A 25277-nucleotide genomic window follows, 5' to 3' on the forward strand; every position below is an offset into this window, starting at 1 on the left:
ACAACGCGCGCGGCTGCCTCGCGCCTCTCCCGCCAAACGCTGCGTCCCCTTTCACCCCCGACCTGCCCTTCGGCGCATGCGCACGCGCGCCCTCTCTGCCACTACGCGCCTATCTCCCGCCAGCGCATGCGCCCAGCCGTCTCGCCCTCCGCCCTCTGTGACGCAATGCCGGTGCCGGTTGCCTGGAGACGGGGCGGGGCCTGGTCCGGCTGCGCGGAGCCTGGTTAGCGTGCGGAGTTGCCGGGCGTCCGGGAGCCTCCTGGGGTGAGTTTGGGCTGGGGTCAGCGACCCCGCGCGGGTCAGGGGGGAGGAGCCTCCGGGAGCCGCGCCTCGAGGCCGGGCTGGGGCCACTGGGCTGAGAACGAGCTCCCCGTCCCCCCCCGTCCTCCCCCGATGGCTGGAGAGCTCGTGCCGCCCCTGAGCGCGCTTCTCCCGCACGCCACGGGCCGGCCCCTGCGCCGAGCCGGGGGGCTGTTGGCCAAGCTGCATTGAGAACGGACCAGATAATAAGTCAGAAAATATCGTATTGCCTCTGTGTACATCCATGGCGCACCCACAGCTCGGGCACTGCCTGCTGAGAGAGCTATTGGAACTGGAAAAGGGTCAGAAAAGGGCAACAGAAACCAGTAGGGGTTTGGACCGGCTGCCGTGTGAGGAGAGATTAATAAGACTGAGATTTTTCATCTTAGAAAAGAGGCGACTAAGGGGGGATATGATGGAGGTCTATAAAATCATGGCTGGTGTGGAGAAAGTAAATGAGGAAGTGTTATATACTCCTCATAAGGCAAGAACTAGGGGTCACCAAATAACATTAATAGGCAACAGATTTAAAACAAACAAAAGGAAGCGTTTCTTCACACACCGCACAGTCAGTCTGTGGAACACTTTCCCAGAGGATGTTGTGACTATAACAGGGTTCCAAAAAAGAACTGATAAGTTCATGGAGGATAGGTCCATCAATGGCTATTAGCCAGGAGGGGCAGGGATGGTGTTCCTAGCCTCTGTTTGTCAGATGCTGGGATTAGGTGAGGGGGGTTGGGGATTGGTCCCTTGATGATTCCCTGTTCTGTTCATCCCTTCTGGAGCACCTGGCATTGACCACTGTCGGAAGACAGGATACTGGGCTAGATGGACCTTTGGTCTTACGCAGTATGGCTGCTCTTATGTACAACTGATTGTTTATTGCAGTTGGAGGCTGTGTGGAAGCAGTGAAAGCCTCATGATGTGGCCACGCCAGGACAGGCCTGGGAACAACCCCAGAAAGAATGTTTCCTCCTTTTCCAAAGGAGTATCTCGAGGGATGCAAGGCAAAAGGAAAGTACCAGCCACAGAGACTGTGGAAGAAAGTGCTCAAGACACCATCCTTGATGCTAAGCTTGTCACTGCTCAGAAGCAACCGCTGGAGAGTTCAAGTGGCATAGCAGGCATTTCTGGGGAGTGCAATCATGACGCTAAAAAGCCTCGGCTCCTGCAAGGAGAGCGTGCCACTTACCAGGGAGCTGTCAGTGAGGACTCCGAGGACAGCGATGGCAGTAGTGATTTAGAGGATTTCTCAGGGGATGATGATGACAAGACAGGTAGTGGAACCTCTGGCAGCAGTGATGAAGAGCCATGTGCTAGGGGAAAAGACATCTCAAAATGCAAAACTACCCCAGAGAGTGATATAAAGAGAGGTAAACACTGATAATAGGAAGTGTTTAATAAACTGTGTTTCAGTGTGACCCATCAGCGGTTCTGAGATCTTCTTTCCATGCTGACTCCTGCTTTTCTCTTTGACGTGCTCCTGTCTCACAAGTACTGCTACCATGGTTCAGGGCATTCACACAGCTATATTTTTGTTGGTATAATTTAATATTACCCTGTTGACGCTTTGAACCCTGCCAGGTACATGCGTTTCATGCTGCTTCACCGACTGGTGCCTGGGTAGAGGATGTGGATGTGTTTTCAGTTGCTGTGTGGTATATTGAGATGTCCTTGGGAACAGAGACCTGGGAAATAGGATGACTGGCTAATCCAGTTGCACAGAGCTGGTCAGACCAGCCTGTCTACAGTAGATACTTCTTGTTACAACCCAGTTATAGCCTGACAGGCACGTTACAGCTCTGCTCCCCAGTGGGGTGAAACCCACCTGGTTTGGAACCTTGTATGTGTAGTAAACTGTTACAACCTGGTTATAAACTTGGTAAAAATCTGTAGAATGGATAAACCCTTAGGCTGGATAACGGGACCTGTGTCCTAATGGTGTAGAATCTTTAAGGATGTAGTCTAAGAGAAATATTGGAAACCTTATTATCTGAGTCACTTAAAACTGGACAAAACCTTGGAGCAGGGGTTCTCAAACTAGGGGTCGGGACCCCTCAGGGCTGCAAGGTTACTACATGGGGGGTCGTGAGCTGTCAGCCTCCACCCCAAACCCTGCTTTGCCTCCAGCATTTATAATGGTGTTAAATAAATTAAAAACACTTTTAAATATATAAGAGGGGTTGCACTCAGAGACTTGCTATGTGAAAGGGGGTCACCAGTAAAAAGTTTGTGAGCCACTGCCTTGGAGAGTCTTGTAGAGAATGTTACTATGTTGACCTGAGGATGGATTGGAGCTGAACTAATAAGTAGTTTGATAGTCGTGTGCAATGTGTGAGCTCCTAATTAACTATTCGTCTTTCCTCCCCACCCACACCAACCTCATGAGTTGAATTTGGGATGGGGGGATGGTTCATGATTTTGTCTGAGCTCTTTAAGTAGAACTCATAAATCTGTAGAATGAAAACCCCAAAGATTTCTGCATTTATTTAATTTTCGTGTGAAGAAAGTTAAGCATTCAGTTTGTCAAGGACATGGGACAGCAGCCGAGGTTCTCCCACCAAGTGCCTGAAAACTGTAGTTGATGTCTGTAAAGTCTTCTGATGTGGCTTAGCTAATGAACTGCGAAAATTAGGAAGGTTCCAAAGGATTGCGGTGGTGTATGCAAATATGATCTCAGCCTTCAAAAGGGCTCCTTTAAGTCTTGAGTGAAATAATGGGACAAATAGTAAAGGAAAATAACCTGTAAAACATTTGGTTCACTGGTGTCAACCAAAGAGTCCCCTTGATGTACTTGGGGCTGCATGGTATATTTAGACTGTGAAGAATAAGTTTTAATTAAAACAAAACAAAACAAAAGAGAGCTTGGAGCCTGCTCAGTTTTGATGATAACTTTCCAAATGTGAATCAAGGGTAAGCAGATGCAGTTTTGTCTTCCTGAGCCTGAAACAGTAGCTTTGTGATTTGTGAACTTCTCTGCTGCCCATTTATTTAATTGGAGTGTTAACACTAAAGCTTGATGATAAGACTCTATAAGATCTGCTCTAGGAATTATTTTGGGGGAGTTCTATGGCTTGTGTTATACAGGAGATCAGACTATATGATCCTAACGGTCCCTTCTGGCCTTGGAATCTCCGAACCTATGAAATGTCAGCATTAACTGTTTTGTTACTGATCATTTTAGTAGATGCAATGAAGACAATAGGAGGGGAGCAAAGCCAGTGAGGTTATGGAATTGTGCTGCAGGGAAGAAGATGTAGAAGGCAGAAGGGACATAAAGAAAGAGAAAAGAGGAATTAGGAAGGAAGGTGGGGAAGGCAAGAGTATCGGTACTAAAGATAAACATATTTTCTTCTGAGTGATGCGTAATGCAACAATAAGAACAAGTAGGCAACAAATATAGATAACTAAGTTCACATATGACAAAAGCGAAATTCTACTCTTCATGTCTGCACCAAGTTCTGCATCTTGGCAGGAAGTCACTAGATGACCATGATTCTAGCATGATTCTAGATCAGCAGAATTCTCACTGTGAAGTGAGGATAATATTTAGTCTTAAATTTATATCCCTGCCAACAATTAAAAATGGAATTAGCCTCTCTCACAGAATGTTTGACACCCCTGATTCAGGGTATCATAGAGCTCTGAGCAAGAAGCAGCATGGAGATTTATAAAGAAAAAATAATGCCTGACAAACTTTTTTTTATTTACGAAATTAGTGGGCAGTAGGAATGATACAGATGTGATATCTGATATTTGTAAAGCCTTTGATTCAGAACCAAATTTTCTAAAGCAGCTGCTTAAATTTGCATCTGAGTTACTCCCATGCGTCTGAGTGTCTGCCTGAATGCACAATTATAGGATTTGCATCCTTATGAAATCAACCCCTAAAAAATGACATTGGATAAGGTCCGATGCTCTTGCATGGTTTAAAACCTAGCTGATTCACCACAAACCTTAATTGTAAATAGAAACATGTTGAGTTAGGGAGGTGTTTAATGAGTTCTGCAGGGACAGGTGTTAGGTTTTATTAAGCATATTTATTAATGGATCTGAAGGAAGGAATGGAGAGCACATAAATGAAATTCAGATGATATTGAACTAGGAGGTGGTATGAATATAATGAAGATAAATAATAGAGAGGGCTCTAGAGAGATTAGAAAGGTGGCCAAAATAAAAGAAATATGAAATAGATGTTCAGTGCAAGGCAGAAAGCTGGAAAGCAGTGATGCCACCATATTTAGGGGAGTTAGTGAACAAGTAGCCACAAATCAGAATGACCACTTCATCTCTCACCTTCCAACTGAAATGTTAAATCCACTTCTTTCACCTAACCTCCCAAAACCAAAGCCACTGAAATACAACAAATACTGAAAACATCTTCTTGGGTAGGGGAGAGGCAGATTGTCAGGTGTCCTAGAATTTGTAAAGCACTGAGGTGATAGAAGAACTGGTGTGATAGAACTGTAGTGATGGTTAGATATGAGAAGTAACAACTTAAAAAGGCTTTGTGGTACTTGAGTGCACAGAACACAACAGAGTGTTTATGAACTTTATAGAGTTATGGTCACTCATAAGAAGAATGGCCATACTGGGTGAGACTTCCAACAGTGGCTGGTGGGAGTGAACAGAACAGGAAAATATATCGAGTGATCCATATAGTGTCTTCCAGTTCCAGCTTTTATAAATCAGAGATTTAGGGACACCTGGAGCATGGGATTGTATCCCTGACCATCTTGGCTAATAGCCACTGATGAAACTACCCTCCAGGAATGTGTATAATTATTTTCTAAAAACCCATTTCTACCCTGCTAGGAATCCCAGAACCTTCACCTTTCCTAGCAACTTCACCTTTCCTGTGTGTTATAGTTGGCTTCTAACTTGGGTATTGCTCCTGGATAATGAGGCCATTCCTTTGAGGGCAGATTGCTAAGGGACATAGTGAAAAACAATTCAAGGTGGTGGTTGTCACAGAACAGCTGCAGATGGTGGAGTGCTGCTTCTGGGTCCAAGGAACAAGTACTAACTGGTGAGATTGCATTGTAATGCAGGTTTGGGGCGACGAGCAATGGCTATAAAACCTTTGGATGCAAAAGGCCACATTCCTGGATCTGTGTCCCATGGTTGCCCCAGCCATCCAGCGCAGTGACATCAGAATGAAAGCTATACTGACAGTTGAGAAGCAAGTGGTGATCACATTGTGGAAGCTTGCAAGGCCAGATTGCTTACTGGTCTGCAGGAAATCATTTTGGAGTTTGAAACCCACAGTGCGGGCCAGAGTCTTGCAAGTTTGTAGGGCCATTAATCTCTTGCCATGCAGGACAATGACGCTGTGCAATGGACAGGACGTAGTGGATGGCTTTTTAGCAAGGGGGTTCCCAAACTGCAGTAGGATGAAAGACGGCATGCTCGTTCCTATTTTGGCCCCAGCCCTCCTTGCCACAGAGTATGTCAACAGAAAGACCTACTTTCCTGTGGTTATGCAAATGTTAGTGGATCACTAGGGACACTTCACCGATATCCATATGGGCTGATTGGAGAAGGTGCATGCCCCTGACATCTTTAAGAACACAGGATTGTTCAGAAAGCTACAAGCAGCAGGATTCTTTCCCAACCATCAGACTACTATTGACAATATGGAAATGCCAGTAGTGATTTTGGGGTTCCAAGCCTACCACTTACTCCAGGGGTAGACAAACTTTTTGGCCCAAGGGCCATATCAGGGTTGCGCAACTGTATAGAGGGCCAGGTAGGGAAGGCTGTGCCTCCCCAAACAGCCTGGCCCTTGCCCGCTATCCACTCCCTCCCACTTCCTGCCCCCTGACTGCCCTCCTCAGAACCCCCAACCCATCCAACCCCCCCCTTGTCCCCCAACCGTCCCCTCGTGGGACTCCTGCCCCCATCCAACCCCCCTGCTCCCTGTCCCCTGACTTCCCCGATCCCTATCCACACCCCTGCCCCCTGACAGCACCCCCCGGGACTCCCACCCCCTATCCAATCACCATCTGCTCCTTGTCCCCTGACCACCCCCTCCCGGGACCCCGGGACCCTAACTTCCTCCTGGGATCCCACCCCCTTATCCAGTTCCCCCTGACCCCTTACTGCCCTCCTGACCCCTATCCATATACTCCCCCCAACAGGCTCCCTGGGACTCTTACTCCCAACCCTCCCTGTTCCCCATCCCCTGACCACCCCCTCAGAACCTCCGCCCCATCCAACCACCCCCTTCTCCCTGACTGCCCCCCAGGACTCTCCCACTCCCTTACCCAGCCCCCCCACCCCCTTATCAGCAGCAGGAGCTCTCAACCGTGACACCTGGCCAGAGCCAGCTGTTCTCCCCACGGTACCCAGTGGGAGCGGCAGGCCAGAGCGCGGCCCAGCTACAGGGAAGAGGGGACAGCGGAGGAGGTGCCGGGGACTTGGCTCCCTGGCCGGGAGCTCAGGGGCCAGGTAGGATAGTCCCGCGGGCCATAGTTTGCCCAGGTCTGACTTACTCCCTGGCTCAGAAGCCGTACACTGGCCACCTCAGCAGCACCAAAGAAAGATTCAGCAATTGGCTGAGCAGGTGCAGAATGACTGATAAATGTACGTTTGGTAGACTGAAAGGATGCAGGGATTTGTTTGCTCACTAGATTGGACTTCTGTGAGAAAAAAAAGTATGCAGTGGCTATAGCTGCCTGTTGTGTCCTGCATAATATCTGTGGTGCAAAGGTGGAGAAGCTGCCAGCAGGGTGAAGGGCTGAGGTGGACTGGCTGTCGAAGTTTGAACAGCCAGACACAAGTGCTCTTATGAAAGTTCAGTGTGGAAGTATGTGGTTGCGGGAGGCTTTGACATGTTAATGGTCAGCCACATTAGCGTTCTGTACTGGACTGTTATGTGGGGCTGAAGCTTTGGGTGCTGCTAGGAATTGTGTAGTGCTTGCTGTCCATACGGAACTGTGTGTGCACTGAAGCTATGAATTAAGAGATGCTTGTCGTACATTTCTAAATGACTGCATGTTTATAAGTACCGTCTGCTTTAAGTACCACTGTGCATTCAGTGATGTGTTGTGAACTAATAAAGATCATTATTTAATTTAAAAATATAGAAGTGTATTGAGTGGCCTAATCAGGGCAGAAAAAAACAGGCAATGCAGTATAAACTTTAAACGTAAATTAATGGAATGGAACTATTAAATTGGAAAGGCAGCAAACATTTCTATCCATTTCAGTGCACAAATGTAGTTCATTGTGGCTACTCATTCACCTGCCATGGTTCTCACTGTTCACTGGATGTGAATCTGTGGTTTTTCTTGCAGCCTCCCGGCATGGTGCGGCCCATGATGTCACGTGGAATGCTGGGGGGAGGGGGGCTGCTAGCAGGTTTGTACAAGTAGGTTGGACAGGGTCTGCAGCATTTGTTTGCTGTCTGAGAAGACCCATTATATCCTGGTGCATCTCCCAGTCCCACTGCAGGGCTCTACTGCGTGGTACGTTATAACTGGGAGATTACACAGTTTATAGCTTTTGAGGAGAAAGCAAAGTAGGAAGTCTGACTTCCTGGGGAACTCCTGTGCAACCTGGAAAACTCCTGGTTAGGAGAGGAAGAGATGTGGGTTTCTACCCAAGGGAAGTGACTGCTGAGGGGCTGAGAGCCCGTAGTGGATGCCCTTGCTGGATTATGATGGGGGAATACGTGAGCAGTTGCCCTAAACTATGACATAGGTAAAGAAATTCTACTTCAATAAAGACACTTAAAGTAATTGAATCTTCTGCTTCAGGACGTCCTCTGTTAATGGGGTCAGTCAGGAATTGGCATGCAGTTGACCAGCTTTAAGTTTTTTGTTTGTTTGTTTGTTTTTTTCCTTTCTGAAGCAGAAGGTATTGGTGGTTGCCAAGGGCAGGATAACTGACTTGATGGACCAATGGTCTGATCCAATGTGACAATCTGAGCATGTAGTGTACTGTTTGGGCTGCATGTTCAGACACTTTGTGTCATGTGCAGGAAGGTGATTGCACTGGCCAGATCATATCAGGAATATTGTGTTAGTTCCAGACACTTAATATCATGAATAATTCAAGGGGCTGTATAGTCTAGCACTACTAAGGGAAGGGTAAATGTCTTGACTATTTTAAAGGTATAAACAGGAGGAAGAGGAACCATTTGGGATGTAACTGGAAGTAATGGGCTAACAGGCATACCATCTACTTTGTCTGTAGTTGCAAGTAAAATCATTGCCAGTGAAGGATACTAGAGATATTTGTGTTTCTCTTGGTTTTGTTTCCATACCGTGTACATTTGCCTGCACAGCAGCCATTTTTGCAGTTTCTCTTGTTTGTGTGGGAACTGTGGGGGAGAGAGAAACATGTTATAAAATAGAAAATGTGTTTGTAAAAACACAGAGTGGGTATCTGGTAGGGGTAGTACCTGAAATCATGATTTTTATTATTATTTTTTTTAAATAAACCAGCGTTCCTGTTATATCCCTAAAAGAAAGGGGACATCAGTGCTGAGTCTCAGAACAAACTTCTCAATGCAGTGTGTTAGCTTCTGAAACAGGGGTAGGCAACCTATGGCACGTGTGCCAAAGGCAGCACGTGAACTGATTTTCAGTGGCACTCACACTGCCCAGGTCCTAGCCACCGGTCTAGGGGGCTCTGCATTTTAATTTAATTGTAAATGAAGCTTCTTAAACATTTTAAAAACCTTATTTATTTTACATACAAAAATAGTTTAGTTATATATTATAGACTTATAGAAAGAGACCTTCTAAAAACGTTAAAATGTATTACTGGCACTTGAAACCTTAAATTAGAATGGATAAATGAAGACTCGGCACACCACTTCTGAAAGGCTGCTGACCCCTGGTCTGGAATATTGTGAGGCAACATCAGCTGGGACACTTAAACCTATAGAAGAAGAAGCCCTAGAAAATGTGCAATAGGGAGCAGTTCTGGGCTTGGTATGGGAGTGACTGGGTGGTGTCTGATGGGTTGTGATAGACAGGAGGTCAGACTAGGTTATGTATTGGTCCTTTCTGGCCTTAAACTCTATGACTTTGAGATGAAATGGACTTGACAGCTTTTCCCTAACCATTCTGAGCAATCTTTGGATGCAAAGATAAGTGATTTCCTGTGTAAAAAGACTCCAGGGCAGTATGAGAAATGAACTGAGTGTAACCCTGAGCAAGGAGAGGACTAGGATTTGGGGAGTCTCACTGCAGCCAGGGTCAGGATGGAGTGGTGACATGTCAGAGGCTGGCAATGTAGTTAGTATGGAGCCCGCTGGAAGAGTCTGAATGCCTCTTGTGTGCCTTGGTGACCAGGTGAAAACCTTGGAGTGGCCTCCTGGGCCCTCTGATGATCTGGCAGGGAGAAGCTAAGGAGGGGGTCTTCGCAGTCTGTGCATTGGGAGAGAATGGTATTGCTTTGTGAAGTGGTTGTGAGGGAGAAACCCAAGAAAGACAGTCTGACTTGCTAGCTGTCCCTGTGCCTGGGGGCGGAAGAGTTTTGTGAGTGGAGGCACTGCAGCTGCCCCTGTATCCCTCGTACAGAGGGTGTGAGGGCAGAAGTGTGTGTCTGGCTGTGAGTGTCTCTTTTTTGTTTTCTCTTTCCCAGAACTGTCCTTAATGTCTTTTGAGGAACTGCTGCAGCTGCGGAACAGTGTTGGAACCAAAGCGTATCAGCAGATGACTAGTGGGAAGAAGCCATTGAACCGTACAAAACCTAGGACAAAGCAACGTCCCAGCAAACAAGGGTAAAGGTGTTCCAGAGCCCTTTCTCTGCAGACAGAAGTGTATGTATATGCTGCCTGGGATCCTCAGAGTGTCTTTTGTGCCAGGCGGGTGGATCAGACCCTCTAGCATGGCACACACAAAAGAGATCCTTTGCCATAATGTTTCCTTAGGGAATGGTCCATCCCTTTGCCAGCCATGACTTTGAACTCAGCAAAAGCATTTGTCAGGACAGCACTTAGTTCATAACCAACACTTCCTGCTGAGACACTCGTCCTGCCTTCCTCTCTGCTATCCTTACTACAGGTGCTTTGCAGCCCCTCAGATTGAGAGATGCTTTTAACACTTCCCATGCACACTTATTTGTTGTCTCTTCTGAGCTGTCAATAGTTGTCTTTAAATCTTAACTTAGTCCCTCCAGTCACTGAACCATTCTTCTTACTGTTTTCTGAACTCCTTCCAGCTTGCCAATATCTTTCTGGTAACGAGGTACCCACAGCTGAGCACATTATTTGAAGTACAGTTAGAGCTATCTGAAGAGGAGCCATCCTTCCTGCTCCGTGGCCGGATGTAGCCCAAAATTGCTTTTTCCTCTCTGCAGCCTCTCACAGCTGCATTTTTTCCAAGTTGAATTTCCTCTTGTTAATTTCTGTCCATATTTGTCAGCACTAGTGTTCACAGCTCCTCCTAGCTGAATATATTCTGGGGTGTCATCAGTGTGGTGATTAATGCAGATATGAAGTAATACAAGACCTAAACAGATTGCTACAGTCCCTCACCAGACACCTCTCCCCAGTTTTATTCATTGCCATGTGTCATTACCCTCGATTTGTGGTCCTGAAGCCAGTTTTCAGTCCGAGTAAGTATCCTATCCGAGGTGATTCAAACAGACTGCTTCCCCACTCTGCCAGAAACTGGGACTGGACAACGGGCAGATCACTCGATAAATTGCTTTATTCTGTTCATTCCCTCTGAAACATCTGGCACCTATGTCAGATTACAGGATACTGGGCTGCTAGGACATTCATCAGCATTCTTTCATCTAGTTCTAAACCTCAGATGAAATCTCTCTTCCCCCTTACAGGGGATGGTGAGAATATTTTGTATTTCTGTTTTGCCTTCTACCTGAGGATCTTGGAGCTTTACAGACAATCGAGTACGCCTCATAAAACATCTGTGCCTCTGCTATTATGGGGTATTTATCTCTAGTTATTGCTAATGTTCCAAAGCCTTTTGAGGAATGCTTCATACAAAAGCCCCCAACCTGCTAAAGTCCTTTGGTATGTTTGTGTTTTGAAAGGAACCTTCCTAAAAGGTCTGCCAGGGAAATCCATCAGCGTTCTGTTGATTTCAGTGGAGCACTGTAGAATGAAGTGCTGGGCACTTGTTCAAAGGTCAGCAGCCCCTGCCAAATCACCTGTCATGGAAATACAAAGAAATGCACTGAGCAGGGCTTGAAAAAATGTGTATTAGAAGAAAGGGTGGGGGTCTCCAGGGAGCTGCTGGGGCAACACCATGGTGAGGAGCAAAGCTGCTGGATGTGGGGATATTGCTGGTGCTCCTAGCAGGGTACTGTCATGGGACTGTGCTTGGGGACTTCCTCTCTTGTATTGCCTATGGCTAGTAAATTTCTGAATTTGATAGCTGCCAGATGGGAGGTGTCCTTCTCTTTTCCAGCAGGGAGATCATTTACTCTCTCTCCTCTCTCCCCACCCTGACATGCCTGTAAGCTTCCTGATTGTCCAGGGCTGCAGGGGCTGCTACTCTTTTCTTCATGCATCTCCCATTATTTGCATCCTCTTTTCTTGTGAATAGCTCCAAATCCTGCCTCTGCTTTTTGGGAGAAAGTACTGTCTGAGCTGCAGCAAAGCCAAATTGACCTGACTTGTTAGTTTCACTGCTGAAGGCTGTCATATTTGGATTTCAGGAAAGCATTTGATGCAGTGTCTCAAAAACTGACCTTACTGTGGCATGCACAGATTGTTTACACTCTTCAGATATCTGTCAAAGGATAATGGTACATGGCAATATATGACACTGAGGGGAGCTGTCCAGTAAGAGATACTGCTGGGATTGAGCTATGTCCAGTCTAATTTACAAACATCTTAGGAAAGACTAAACAGCACTCATGTCGCTTGCTGACGATACTGAATTGGGGGGAACCTCAAATACCATTGAGGACAGAAGTGATACAGAGGGAGCAAAGGTGATTTGAAAAACTGTCAGAAAACAACAAAATGTGATTGATTTTGGAGAAGATAATCCAAAATCCCTGGTAAGCAGTAGTGAGGAAAATGTGTTGGGGCGATAATGCATGGCTAATGAGACATGACTCTTTAACATGATATGGCAGCAAAATTAGCCAGTGTGGTTTTGGACTGCATCCACAAAGGTGAGTAGCAGGGAGAATATAAGAATGGCCATAGTGGGTCCTAGCAGCCCAGTATCCTGTAATCTGACATAGGTGCTAGATGTTTCAGAGGGAATGAACAGAATAAAGCAATTTATCGAGTGATCTGCCCGTTGTCCAGTCCCAGTTTCTGGCAGGCAGAGAATTATGGATACCCAGAGCATGGGATTGCATCTCTGACCATCTTGGCTAATAGCAATTGATCGAGCTATCCTCCATGAATGTATCTAATTCTTTTTCAAATCCAGTTATACTGCAGGGGAGGCAGTGGTCCTCTCTGTACAGTTCTGGTGGGATTTAGAATATCTAATATAGTTCTAGGCACTTCATTATTAGAAAGCTGGGAATCTTGAAAAAAGGCAATAGAAATGATGAGTCTGAAGGAATGTATTCATGAACACTGATTATAATAGCTGTGTGTGCTTAAATTAATATCAACTATGGCTAAGGGACCACATGTCTACAAACACTTTCATAAATGCTAAGACAAAAAGGGACCATTATGATGATCTAGTCTGACGTGTCTAGCACAGGCCAGAGAACCTCACCCAATGATTTCTGCATCAGGCCCATGACTTATGATTGATCTAAAGCATGTTGTTTTAGAAAGACATTCCGTCTTGTTTGAAAGACTTCAAGTGATGAAGATTCTATCACATCTCTTAGTAAGTTGTTCCAGTGGTGGCTTACCCTCACTGTTCAAAACGCACCTTATTTCTAGTCTGGATTTATCTAGCGTCAGTTTCCAGCTATTGGCTCTTGTTCTGCCTTTGTCTGCTAGGTTAAGAAACCCCATACTATCAAATCTTCTTTCCATATAGCTTCTTGCAGATTGTGATCAAGTCACCTCTTAATGAAATAGATTGAGCTCCTTTAGTTTGTAACTATAGGGCAGGTTTTCTAGATCTTGATGTATCCTTTTGGCTTTTTTCTGAAACCTCTCTGATTTGCTAGCATATTGTTTAAGGTGTGGACTCCAGAACTGGACACAGTATCCAATAACAGTCTCATCAGTGGTAACACTACCACTCCCTGCTTCTACTCTGTATTCCCCTGTTTTCCATCCAAGGATTGGGACAGCACTTTTAGCCACGGCATCGCACTGGGAGTTCATGTTCAGTTTCCACCATGGCCCCTAAATCCTTTTCAGAGTCTCTTTACAGGATACAGACCTTCATCCTGTAAGTGTGACGTATTCGCATGGTTCCTAGATGTCTGACCTTGCATTTGGCTGTGTTAAAAAGGCAAGATCTAGTGAGCCCAGCTGCCCAAGCAATCCAGCTAGCTTTGTAGAGCTGATCTATCTGTCTCTGTTATTTATCACTCTGCCAGCAGTGATTTTTGTAATCTTCATTGACAGATATTGAATAGTATTGGGCCGAGAACAGAGTGTTGTTACTTGATGGCCAAGAACACCAGGGAGGGAGAGGGATTATTTAATGTGTGTATAAGGGCCATGTTTATGTCAGTATAATGGGATGAGATTAAGCAAAGGAGATGGTCAAGTGATTGAGCAATACATTATTTCACATTGTTCCTAGGGAAGCTATAGAAACTCCATTACTTAGGAAATATTTTAAAACTAGCCTGGACAAAGCCCTGGAAAACATACTGTGGAGAGTTCTCCTGCCCTGGCTCTGAGGATGGTGGTCTGAAGGCACGTGTATGTGAGAGGTGCAGGTGGTGAATGGACTGCACAGAGCAACCTCCCCAGTTTTCTTTGATTGTTCTGGGTGACTGGAGAAGCAGTGGTCTTTCTCTATGCTGAGTGGTAGCAAACAGTCAGCAATCAGAGTCTGACCTGGCCAGTCCTGTCCCTTCCTTTCTTTAACGTATGTGTTTCTCTCAGGCCACTGGAGATTTCTGCTAAGAAACCGGTCTCCTTTCTACGACAAGTGGTCTCTGTTAAAAAGACGGTAAGTGCTCTTTTCCAATTCAGCAGTCGGTTCCTTTTGGGGCTGATGAGGGACACAAGATGCGTGTGGCAGAGACAGCATAAATGGACTGATGAAGGGAATGAGACCCAGATGGTGGTCTGGGGGAAGGGTATGGACCCACAGACTTCTGAGGCAGTCAAGGAGCAGGCTGTGAGGAGCATCCCCTTGTGAGTACAGGAGAGTTTGGTGCTACCAATGGCTATATGGAGGAAATGGTGCTGCTCCAGATAGTCCTAGATTTATAGATTCCAAGGCCAGAAGGGACCACTGTGATCAAATAATCTAACCTCGTGCATTAGGCCATAGGATTGCCCTGGAAGAGTTCCTGTTTGAACTAGAGCTAGTCATTTGGAAAAACATCCAATCATGATTTTAAAATTGCCAGTGATGGAGACTCTAACTGACTGACAGGTCTCAAGATGTAATTGTGAGCAGGGAATCATCAAGTGGCTGTGTTTCTAGTGGGGTCCCACAGTGATTGGCTCTTGGCCCTAGGCTATTTAAAATCTTTATTAATGACCTGGAAGAAAACACAAACTCACCACTGATAAAGTTTGCAGATGACACAGTAATTGGGGGAGTTGCAAATAATGAAGGGGACAGGTCACTGATTCAGAGTGATCTGGATCACTGGTAAACTGGGCACAAGCAAACTATGCATGTTAATATGGCTAATGTGTGCATAGGAACACAGAATGTAGGGCATATTTAGACACACCCACACCCACCCACCCACCCACCCCCTGGGAAGCTGCAACTCTGAAAAAGATATGGGGATCCTGGTGGGTAGTCAGCTGAATATGAGTTCTGTGTGATGCAGTGACCAAAAGGGCTAATGGGATCCTGGGTTGCACAAATGGGAATCTTGAGTGGAAGCAGAGGTAATTTTATCTCTGTATTTGGCACTGGTGCGACTGCTGCTGGAATCCTGTGTCCTGTTCTAGTGCCCACAGTTCAGGAAGGATGTTGATAAATTGGAGAGGGGTCAGAGAAGAGCCACGAGAATGATTGAAGAGTTAGAAAAACCTGCCTTACACAATAGACTGAGCTTCTGGAGCCTATTTCGTTTAACAAAGAGAAGCTTAATCCTTTAAACATTCTCATGGCTCTTCTCTGACCCCTCTCCAGTTTATCAACATTCTCCCTGATCTGTAGGCACCAGAACTGGACACAGGAGTCCAGCAGCGGTCGCACCAGTGCCAAACACAGAGGTAAAATAACCTCTTTGCTCCTGCTCAGGATTCCCCGGTTTATACATCTCAGGATCGCATTAGCCCCTTTGGCCACAGTCTTGCACTGGGAGCTCAGAGTTAAAGGCCAGAAGGGACCACCACATCATCTCATCTGATCTCCCATCTATCACAAGCCGCCTACACTGTGAAGCACCCCCATGCTAAACCCAACAACTGAAATTAGACCAGAGTGTTACAGCCCACAGGAGACCAGACTATTAGGTGCCACAGGCAGAGAACAGGAGGGTCTGAGGTACCCTAGTGCCTGTTGCGCCCGCAATGGTAAGAAAATAAGATGCATCCAGATAGTCCTGGCAAGTGACCCGCACCCTATGCTGCAGAGAGAGGTGAAAACCCCTCAAAGGTCAGTCTGTGCTGGGGGAAGATTCCTTCCTGACCACAGGTGTAGCAATCAGTTAGACCCTGAGGATGTGAGCAAGAATCAAGCAGCCAAGCAACTGAGAGAGAATGCTTGGAGCCACCTCAGAGCACCAGCTCATTGCATCCAGTGTCCCATCTCCATCTGTGGCCTTCTCTGATGCTGCAGGGGAAGAAGGCAAAAAGACCGAAAAAAAGAGAGTAGAAAAAAAATCTCTTCCTGCCTCCTGCAGGTGACCAGCTAAAGCCCTGAAGCATGGGATTTTAGAAAAATCAGAAGGGACCCTCCAGGGCTGCCGAGTCTTGGCCCCTCACAATCACAAGCAGCCCCCTTTGTCTAGCTCTCTCAAATCTAACTAAGTAGTTTGCCCCATTGGTTCTTGTTGGGACGCTGTTCCAGAACCTCACTCTACTGATGGTTAGAAATCTTCTTATTTCTAGCCTGAACTTGTTCATGGCTAGTTTATTCCCATTTGTGTGTGTGCCAATACCCTTTTTTAGCTTAAATAGCTCTTTACCTTCCCTGACATATTTACAGAGGGTAACCCTATCCCATCAGCCTTTGTTTTGTCTCCTTTCACAAGACATGCCCCCTATTCCCGATCATCCTAGTAGCTCTTCTCCTCACCTGCCACAGTTTGAATTAATCTTTCTTGAATGTGGGTGACCAGAATTCCAAACGAGGTCTGACCAGTGCCTTGTACTATGACATTTAATACTTTTCTATCTCTATGGGAAATGCCTCGCCTGATTCATCCTAGGATTGCGTTTGCCACAGCTGATTTTCTGTCCATGACCCACAACTCATTTTCAGAGTCACTACTTTAGAGGCCCCCATCCTGTAGGTATGGCCTGCATTCTTTGTTCCTAGATGTATGACTTTACATTTGGCCATATTAAAATACACATTTGCTTGTTCCCAGCTTATAAAGTGACACAGATTGCTTTGTAACAGTGATCTGCCAGCTTCATTATTTACCACTTCACTTATTTTTGTATCTGCAAACTTTATCGTTGATTTTTGTTTTCTTCCAGGTCACTGATGAAAATGTTAAATAGTGTACGACAAGACCCTAGATACAGGAGCTAGGACTAGGCTGAGTTAGGGAGAACAACCAAGCTGCATTCAGGCATTAGTTCTGCTCTTGGTTCTAATCCTCTGCCCCCTTCCCTCCCCCCCACCCCCATTCTATGCAGGTGCAGAGAGACCCACGCTTTGATGACCTGTCTGGGGAGTACAACCCAGAAATATTTGAGAAGACGTACAGTTTCCTGAACGGCCTCAAGAAGAGGGAAAAAGAGGTGACACTATGTCTTTTGCTTGTGTTGGGGCAGAAAAGCCTGCTTCAGTGAGGTATCTTTCATAGGGCCCCATCATGCAGGCCTCAGAGGGGAAGAATGACATGCAGCAGGACTCACTGGGTATTGCTCTCTCCTGTAGATAGTTCAGAAGCAGCTGAAGAAAAGCCGGAATGTGGAGCAGCAGGAGAAACTGCAGCAGCTCCTAAAGCGCATGGTGAGTTAGTGTCTTGGGTACTAGCTTCAGTCACTGCTCCCATGGGAGGGAGACAGCTGAGACTGGCCAACGTGCAAGACTCCAGTGTGGCTAATGAGACAAGAGGTTTGCCCTGAGCACGGCCTAGACAGTCCATGACATGTTCCTGTGTTTCTTCCCAGACACAACAGGAGGAGGCTCAGAAGGAACGGCAGAGGCAGAGAGAGAAGGAGCTGGCCTTGAAGAGAGCACAGAGGGAGCAGGCCCAGCTGGGAAGGAAGCCATTCTACCTAAAGAAATGTAAGTTCAGGATGCTGCTGCTTTGTTTATACCAGGAAATGGACCTGTTGCTGACAGTTTGCTATTAACGTGTGGTCCCTGCACCTAGAGTACTAACAAGCAGATTGAAAAACGCTCATTCAATAAATAGCCATCACACCAGATCCCCCTACGCTGGTGGGGGCAAATCTGTCAGCAGCGCCATTAGAGAAGAGCAGAAGCAGCATTCTCCTTCGAGTGATTCCTCATGTCCATTCAACTTAGGTGTGAGCGCTCACCACGTGCACTGGTGCTGGAAGTTTTTCCCTCAGCAGTATCCATAGGGGACCGGCTCTGGTGCCCCCTGGACTGGTGCGTGTATGCCGTGGCATATAGGGAGCTGCCAGCCCCCTCCACTCTGAGTTCCTTCTTGCCGTCAGTGACGGTGCTGGAACTGTTGCCGCTTCAGCTAGCGCTGTTGCTTCTCGTTCATTCAAATCCATTTACCTTTTGTATGTTATTGTATGTAGTTTCCCTCTCGTTTTAGTTTCCCTATTTGTTTGTTACAGACTTAGTAGGTCTGAATGGGGCATGTCTTGGGCCCCATGCTTTAAGCCCTGTGATTGCTGTAAAAGGCCCATGTCCATTAGCGATCCACGTAACAGTTGTTTACGGTGGTTGGGCGAAGGTCACATCAGGGATAAATGCAGAATCTGCAAGTCCATCAATCCTAGGACGAAGAAGGAGCGTGACATTCACTTGAAAGCTCTCCTTATGGAGTCTGCCCTTACCCCGATGCTGGAGCAGCGCTCCGATTCAGCATCGAGCACCATGACCTCAGTGCGCAGCGCCCCACCGGTACCGTCTGTGAGCCGGCACCAGTCCCCTTCCATGGCTCCAGCCAAGAAGCCCGGGAAGATGGGGCAAGGAAGGTCTGCAGCTTCCCACAAGGATAAGGACAAGTCTGGGGTGGACCTAGGCCCTGTCTTGGGCACCTCTTCACCCCCTTGTGGATCTCGGACCCCAGCTGAGGTCGAGCAGTGTAGCCCAGCCTGCTTCCTGCCAGCTATCCCGGATTGCAACAAAGGTCCTCGTCAGCTCCAGGTGCCATCCATGCCAGAGGCCTTGCAAGCAGCATAAGAGATTATGTCCCTCCTGGTGCTGCCCACTCCGGCCCCTGCAGGGTGCCAGTCCCGGGGTAAACTCACGTCGGGACCACCACAGTCTCCACCTTTCCAGCAGCGCTCCCTGTCATGGGGGACGTCTCGCCAACGGTCGCCCTCTCGCAGCCAACACGCTTCTGACCGCAATAGATAGAAGCTTTGCAGCCCCATCCAGACCTCAAACAAGGGCAGAGAGGCTCGAGGCGCGGCTCGCGTAACCTCCGCGGCACTGGTACCTCTCCAGGGTCAGGTTGAGGGACTGACGGTACCATTCTCTGGGCCATCACCGATTCCCCCAGGGTGAGATCACTGCGTGCGGCTGCATCTTTACGATGACAAGCCCGCTCTAGTTCCCGATCCTGCTCCACATCCCAGTACCGCTCGTCAAGCGTGAGGTGTAGATCACCAGACCAGGGCTGCTGAGTGGCGCCAGTCACTGAGGCCCCAATCCAGGCGCTCGTCAAGGTCAGCTAGATCCAGCTCTCGGAGGAGCGACTGGTACCAAAGGGGTGGTACCAAAGGGGGGTACCACCACTCAGCCCCGTCTTGGTCACAGGGCAGCGACCGCTCGGGCTCTAGCTTGGGTTCAGAGTGAGGTTCGCTAGCTGCAGGACAAGCTGCGATATCTACAGTGCAGACTCCATCGATGGCACTGCAGCCTGCCCCATGGCCTCAGTTTCTATGGCTGGCAAGGTGATACCCATGAGGGTTCACTCAGCACTTGGTATCTGGAACTTTAGAGAGACTGGCCAGCTCCCTCTCCCATCCCTCTCATTGTGTAGGGCTTCTTGGCTGCTCCTCTCTGGTCTTTCCTCGGAGGCTCAGCAGTCAATGCATGATCTCCCTTTCGACAGGTGCGCCCTGTTCACAGAACAGACAGAAAACTCCATGGTCTGGAAGATTCCCTTACAACCCTGAAAACACTGGACCTGTATATCTCTTGCCCTTCCCGCAAACTGCTTAAGCCACAGCGGCCTCAGAGCCAGGGGAGCCACCCTTGCCAGGAGCCTCCCCATAAAAAAATCCAGGGGCTACAAGAGGCGCCCTGGCCACCAACTCCCGTCTACATCCCAGTCGGGCTCCACCCACAGTAAGCCGACAGGGAAGCACCCATTTTGAGGGTACACCCAAGGGCGACCTACTGCACTGTTCCCCAGATCATTCCACCCTCTGTTTGACAACTGCCTTTCTTCCCTCCTCCCTGTGTGGGCGTCTATAACATTGGAGCAATGGGTCCTTAGTTCAGTGGTCCTTCAGTTGCTTTCTATGGCCAGGGTTTGCCTGTGCCTCCTAGGTCATGTGACGGTGTGTGCGTATGTTGTGTGCCATGCCAGGCTCCAGATGCAAAGCCTGCAGCAGTGGCTGGTAACTATCTACTTTCAGTCCAGACACCATCTGGAAAAGGTTGTTACCATTCCTGCAACGATACTCACCTCACTCCAATGGTGGTCTGACCCTGGGAATGTCATGGAGGGAGTCCCCATCGACAGCACTTCCCACTCGGTCAAGTTGGTCTCAAATGCCTTGGATCTTGGTTGGGGGGTGCACCTTGGCACCCTCCAGACCCAGGATACGTGGTCCCCAAAAGAGATGACGTTACACACAAGCATCAAAGAGCTCAGGACAGTCTGCAGGGCATGTGCGGTCTTCCTTCCTCACCTGTCGGGCAGAGTGGTCAGAGTCTTGACGGACAACAGAGCCTCGATGTTTTATATCAACAGACTTGGGGGAGCTCGATCCTCGGCCCTATGCCAAGAGGCACTCCGTCTCTGGGACTTCTGCATCGACCACAGAATCCAATTAATAGCATGTCACCTCCCAGGGGTCAAGAACATGTTAGCAGATCACCTAAGCAGGGACTTCTTCTCTCACCACTAGTGCATGATCCACCCAGAGGTAGCCTGTGCAATCTTCCAAAGGTGAGGATTTCCCCAAGTGGATCTGTTCGCCACCAGGCAGAACAGGAAGTGCCACCACTTCTCCAGATGGGGTCTGGGCAAGGGCTCCCTCTCTGATGCCTTTCTCCTGTCCTGGGCGGGAAGCCTGATGTTCCCCCCCCACAATCCCGCTAGTCAGCAGGGCCCTGGTGAAAGTCGAGGGAGACAGGGCCCAAGTTATCATGATTGCCCCAGTGTGGCCGTGCCAACATTGGGTTGGCATGCTGTTGAGCTTGGCAGTAGTCCCCCCCGTGGCCCCTGCCGGACCGACCAGACCTGCTGTCACCGGACCACTGTCGCCTCTTGCACCCCAACCTCGTGTTTCTCCACCTCATAGCGTGGATGCTGCGTGGCTGAAACCCAAAGAACGGACCTGTTTGGAAGGGATCCAGAAGGTCCTGGGGAGTAGAAAACCCTCGACTAGACAGACCTACCTGGCAAAGTGAATGAGGGTCTCCTGCTGGGCAGCCAAATGGGGCATCTCCCCCTCGCATTCTTCAGTGCAGTCAATCTTAGACTACCTGCTTCATTTGAAGAATCAGGGCCTGGCACACTTCTCTATCAGGGTGCATCTGGCGGCCATCTCTGCCTTTAATCCGCTTGTCCGGGGGCAGATGGTGTTCTCCCATGATATGACAGTCTGGTTCCTTAGAGGTCTTGAGAGACTTTTTCCTCAAGTTCGGTCCCTGGTCCCTCAGTGGGATCTCAACTTGTTTCTGTCCATGCTCACAGTCCCGCCCTTTGAGCCTTTGGCTTTGTGCTTCCCCATCTCACCTATCATGGAAGGTAGCTTTCCTGGTGGTGGTGATGTCGGCGAGGTGAGTCTCCGAGCTGTGAGACCTGAACTCGGAACCACCTACACAGTCTTTTATAAGAACAAGGTCCAGCTCCAGCCCCACCCAACCTTCCTTCCCAAGGTGGTGTCAGCCAGGACATCTTCCTTCCAGTCTTCTGCCCTAAGCCCCATGAGACTAGTGAGGAGAGGCGCCTTCACACTTTAGACGTAAGAAGGGCTCTGACTTTCTACCTAGATTGGACAAAGCCTTTCCAAAAGTCGATTCAGCTTTTCATCTCTACAGCTGATAGGACGAAGGGCCTCCCGGTGTCCATGCAGAGGATTTCTAACTGGATCACCTCTTGCATAAGGGCTTGTTATGAGCTAGCAGGGGCCCCGCTGCCGCCGATCATCAGAGCCCACTCAACCAGAGCGCAGGCATCCTCAACAGCCTTCCTGGCATACTTCCTGATCCAGGACATCTGTTGAGCTGCGACATGGTCCTCGGTCCACGTGTTCGCAGGCCAGGGACAGTGCTGGGTTCGGCAGAGCTGTATTGCAATCTACATGTCCATGAACTCCTTACTCGCCTCCAGCGGTACTGCTTGAAGTCACCTATGTTGAATGGACATGAGCAATCACTCGAAGAAGAAAAGACAGTTACCGTTTTCCGTAACTGGTGTGTTTTGAGATGTTGCTGACGTCCATTCCACAACCCGCCGTCCTCCCCCATTGTCGGAGTTTCTGGCAAGAAGGAACTGAGGGTGGAGGGGGCTGGCGGTGCCCTATATGCTGTGGCATATGTGTACCACTCCAGGAGATGCCAGAGCTGGTGCTCTACAGATATGCTGTGAGAAAAACTTCCAGCACCAGTGCATATGGCGAGCGCACACACCTAAGTTGAATGAACATGAGCAGCACATCTCAAAGAACAGCAGTTGTTACAGAAAAAGGTAACTCTTTTGGCCTTCCCTAGCATTCCCGTTGTGCTAAGCACATTAGACAGGAGAAGACCAATGAGTGAACCCTTCCAAAGTGACCTAGACACTTAAGAGCCTGAACCTCATTCCAAGTCAATATAGGACATAAGGTGCTTTAAAAATGTTATTCATGGTTCCTGCACCAGAGGCCTGAGAGAGGAAGGCAGAGAGCATAGATGAGGCACTTGACGGATTCAGGAGATCTGGCTCAGCTCTGTCACTGACTGCTTGTGCCTTTTCATCTCGCTGTGCCCCAAGTCCCCACCTGTACCATGGGACTAGTAGTCATCTATTTAGATGGCGAGTTCTTTGGGGAAGAGCCTGTCCTTTAGTTTGTGTATGTACAGTGCCTGGCACAGTGGGGTCCTGATGTCAGCTGGGGCCTCTGGGCATAATGGTCGTATTACTGTGAACAGTGTAAGCCCAAACCGGTGGGAGGAGGGTGGTGGGCAAGTGGGGCAGCACCTTGCTCCTGGATTTTGCATGTGTCTGCACTATTGTGTATAAATGATGGGGTAGGCGGATCCTGGGCTGTCTGGAAGAAACATTTTGTCACAAAGGATGTGAAAGACAAGAGGGTGGAGCCATCAGTCAGGGTTAAGGAATGGGCTACAGGTGGATAGGGCAGAGCAGGAGCAGATCCTGAGAGGGTTGTGTTGGTTTGGAGTAAATGCCTCCTTGCCCTTTGGCATTCCACAGCTGAGAAGTGGAAATTGGAGCTGGCTGAGAAGTACAAAGTGCTGAAGGGGAGCGGGAAGCTGGAGAGCTTCCTAAGCAAGAAGAGGAAGAGGAACGCCATTAAGGACAAGCGCAGACTGCCCTTCCGGAAGAACATGTGACTTCTGGGTGGGTGGGGCCAGCAACCAGCTCTTTGCCTGATGGATATCGGATGGTGGGATTTTAGCCTCTTCTGATGGGAGCTGGGCTGTGGATTATGGCTACAGCCAGCAGCCCCACTTCCTGACTGCCTCAAGTCTGTCCTACATCTCTTTAGCATTGAGACCAAGGACTGTGTCCATTCATCTAGACAGAGTCTGAGCAGAATAAAGTTCTGACCCAGGCCTGCACAAGGCCACCTCGAATCTTCCATAAGGGTCAAACCTTATTTATAAAGCTGTGTCCATACAGCAGGGGAGTCCATTAAGGGGAGCTCTGTGCATCAGATAAGCACACCTTTGCTTTGCAGACAAAATCAGCAGAATTGGAGGGGGCTTTGCAGGGACACGAGGGGAAAAAACAGAATGAAGAATCATGCTGATCGTGCTCAATTGATCCTGCGTTACTTATGCACCCCAGAGCTGGTGCTGTTTCCCGTGGTCATAGTTGACTTCTGTAACACCACCACATTGTCTTAATGTAACTTCAGCCAGTAGGGGAAAAATGGTAAGTCACAAATCCTAATGGAACTCTTATTACAGGGTGGAAAAAATCAACTAGGCTACGGCAAAATTGCAAGTACAGTCTCACCCCACAGCAAGCTTATAAAATCATGAATAGAGTGGAGAACATGAATAAGGAAGTGTTGTTTACACATGAACCAGGGGTCACCTAATGAAATTAACAGGCAGCAGGTTTAAAGCAAACATAAGGAAGTTCTTCACCCAATGCACAGTCAACCTGTGGAACTCGTTTTTGGGGGATGTTGTGAAGACCAAGAGTATTACTGGGCTTAAAAAAAAAATTAGATTACGTTACAGAGGATAGGTCCATCAGTGCCTGTTAGCCAAGATGGTCAGAGATGCAACCTCATGCTCTGTGTCTCCCTAAACCTCTGACTGCCAGAAGCTGGGACTGGATGACAGGAGATGAATCAGTCAACAATTACCCTGTTCTGTTCATTGTCTCTGAAGCATTTGGCATGGGCCACAGCCAGAGACAGGATACGAGGCTAGAATGATCATTGGTTTGACCCTGTATGGCTGTTTTTATGGCCTGAATCCTGCAGGAAACTCCCCCTGCATTCCACAGTTACTTGAGTGCAGGATGGTGGAGATTCTGTGGCAGCTTCAGCTACCTTCAGAACCCCTCCTGCTTTCTGTGCATCACTAGTGTTGTTGAAACTACATATCTCACGTAAGTTAAAAATTAGGTGCAACCTCCTACAGTTGTGCTATAAGTCACGTGCCCTACATCCCAGAGCCTTGGATAGAACCTGGGTCCCAGGCCATTTCCTTAAGTGTGGCACCATCTCTTCTCCATAGGCAGTGCCCGTCTGCATTTGCTAGATAGAAATTCCATCGTAGGCCACTGGTTGCTTGGCCAGCCAGCTGGGTCTCCCCCCGGGGTAGACGTGGTGCTGGAGCAGCACTGTTGGTTGCACCAACAGTGCTGCCAGGCGCAGAGACATGGCCCACTCTTTCAGCGTGGCGAAGGGTTGGTGTGGGTACATGGGGGGAGCTGGGTTCTATTGCTGGCTTTGCCAGAGGTGACATTGGCTCAGGCCCATGATGTAAGAAGTGCCAGTAGAATCTGACTTTTGGGGGGGGGGTCCAGTTTGGAGAGGATGCAGAATTCTATTTTAAACAAATTTCGCTTTAACTTCCAAAACACTGGTAAAACCAATGTTTTGTCTCATGGAACCATAAGAGCCTACCTCCCTGCATCAGCAGTGGGGAGTGTGTGCCCACACGCACACATGCCCTCTATCCTTGAAGTGAACACACCTATAACAATTGGGTGCAGAGTATTTTTCTAGACAG

General features: G+C 48.2%; 1 protein-coding gene across 1 annotated transcript; it reads left to right on the plus strand.

The window, feature by feature from the left end:
- Positions 1–76: 76 nt before the first annotated feature.
- Positions 77–23841, plus strand: RRP36 (ribosomal RNA processing 36). The gene is made up of 8 exons (XM_050950276.1): positions 77–264; positions 1189–1673; positions 9898–10036; positions 14273–14339; positions 17168–17272; positions 17412–17486; positions 17648–17765; positions 23278–23841. The coding sequence occupies exons 1-8, from the start codon at positions 77–79 to the stop codon at positions 23415–23417; spliced, it is 1317 nt and encodes a 438-aa protein (XP_050806233.1). The 3' UTR covers positions 23418–23841.
- Positions 23842–25277: the final 1436 nt, after the last annotated feature.

This window comes from Gopherus flavomarginatus, chromosome 4 (assembly GCF_025201925.1).
Source record: "Gopherus flavomarginatus isolate rGopFla2 chromosome 4, rGopFla2.mat.asm, whole genome shotgun sequence".
NCBI classification, from domain to species: Eukaryota; Metazoa; Chordata; order Testudines; family Testudinidae; genus Gopherus; species Gopherus flavomarginatus.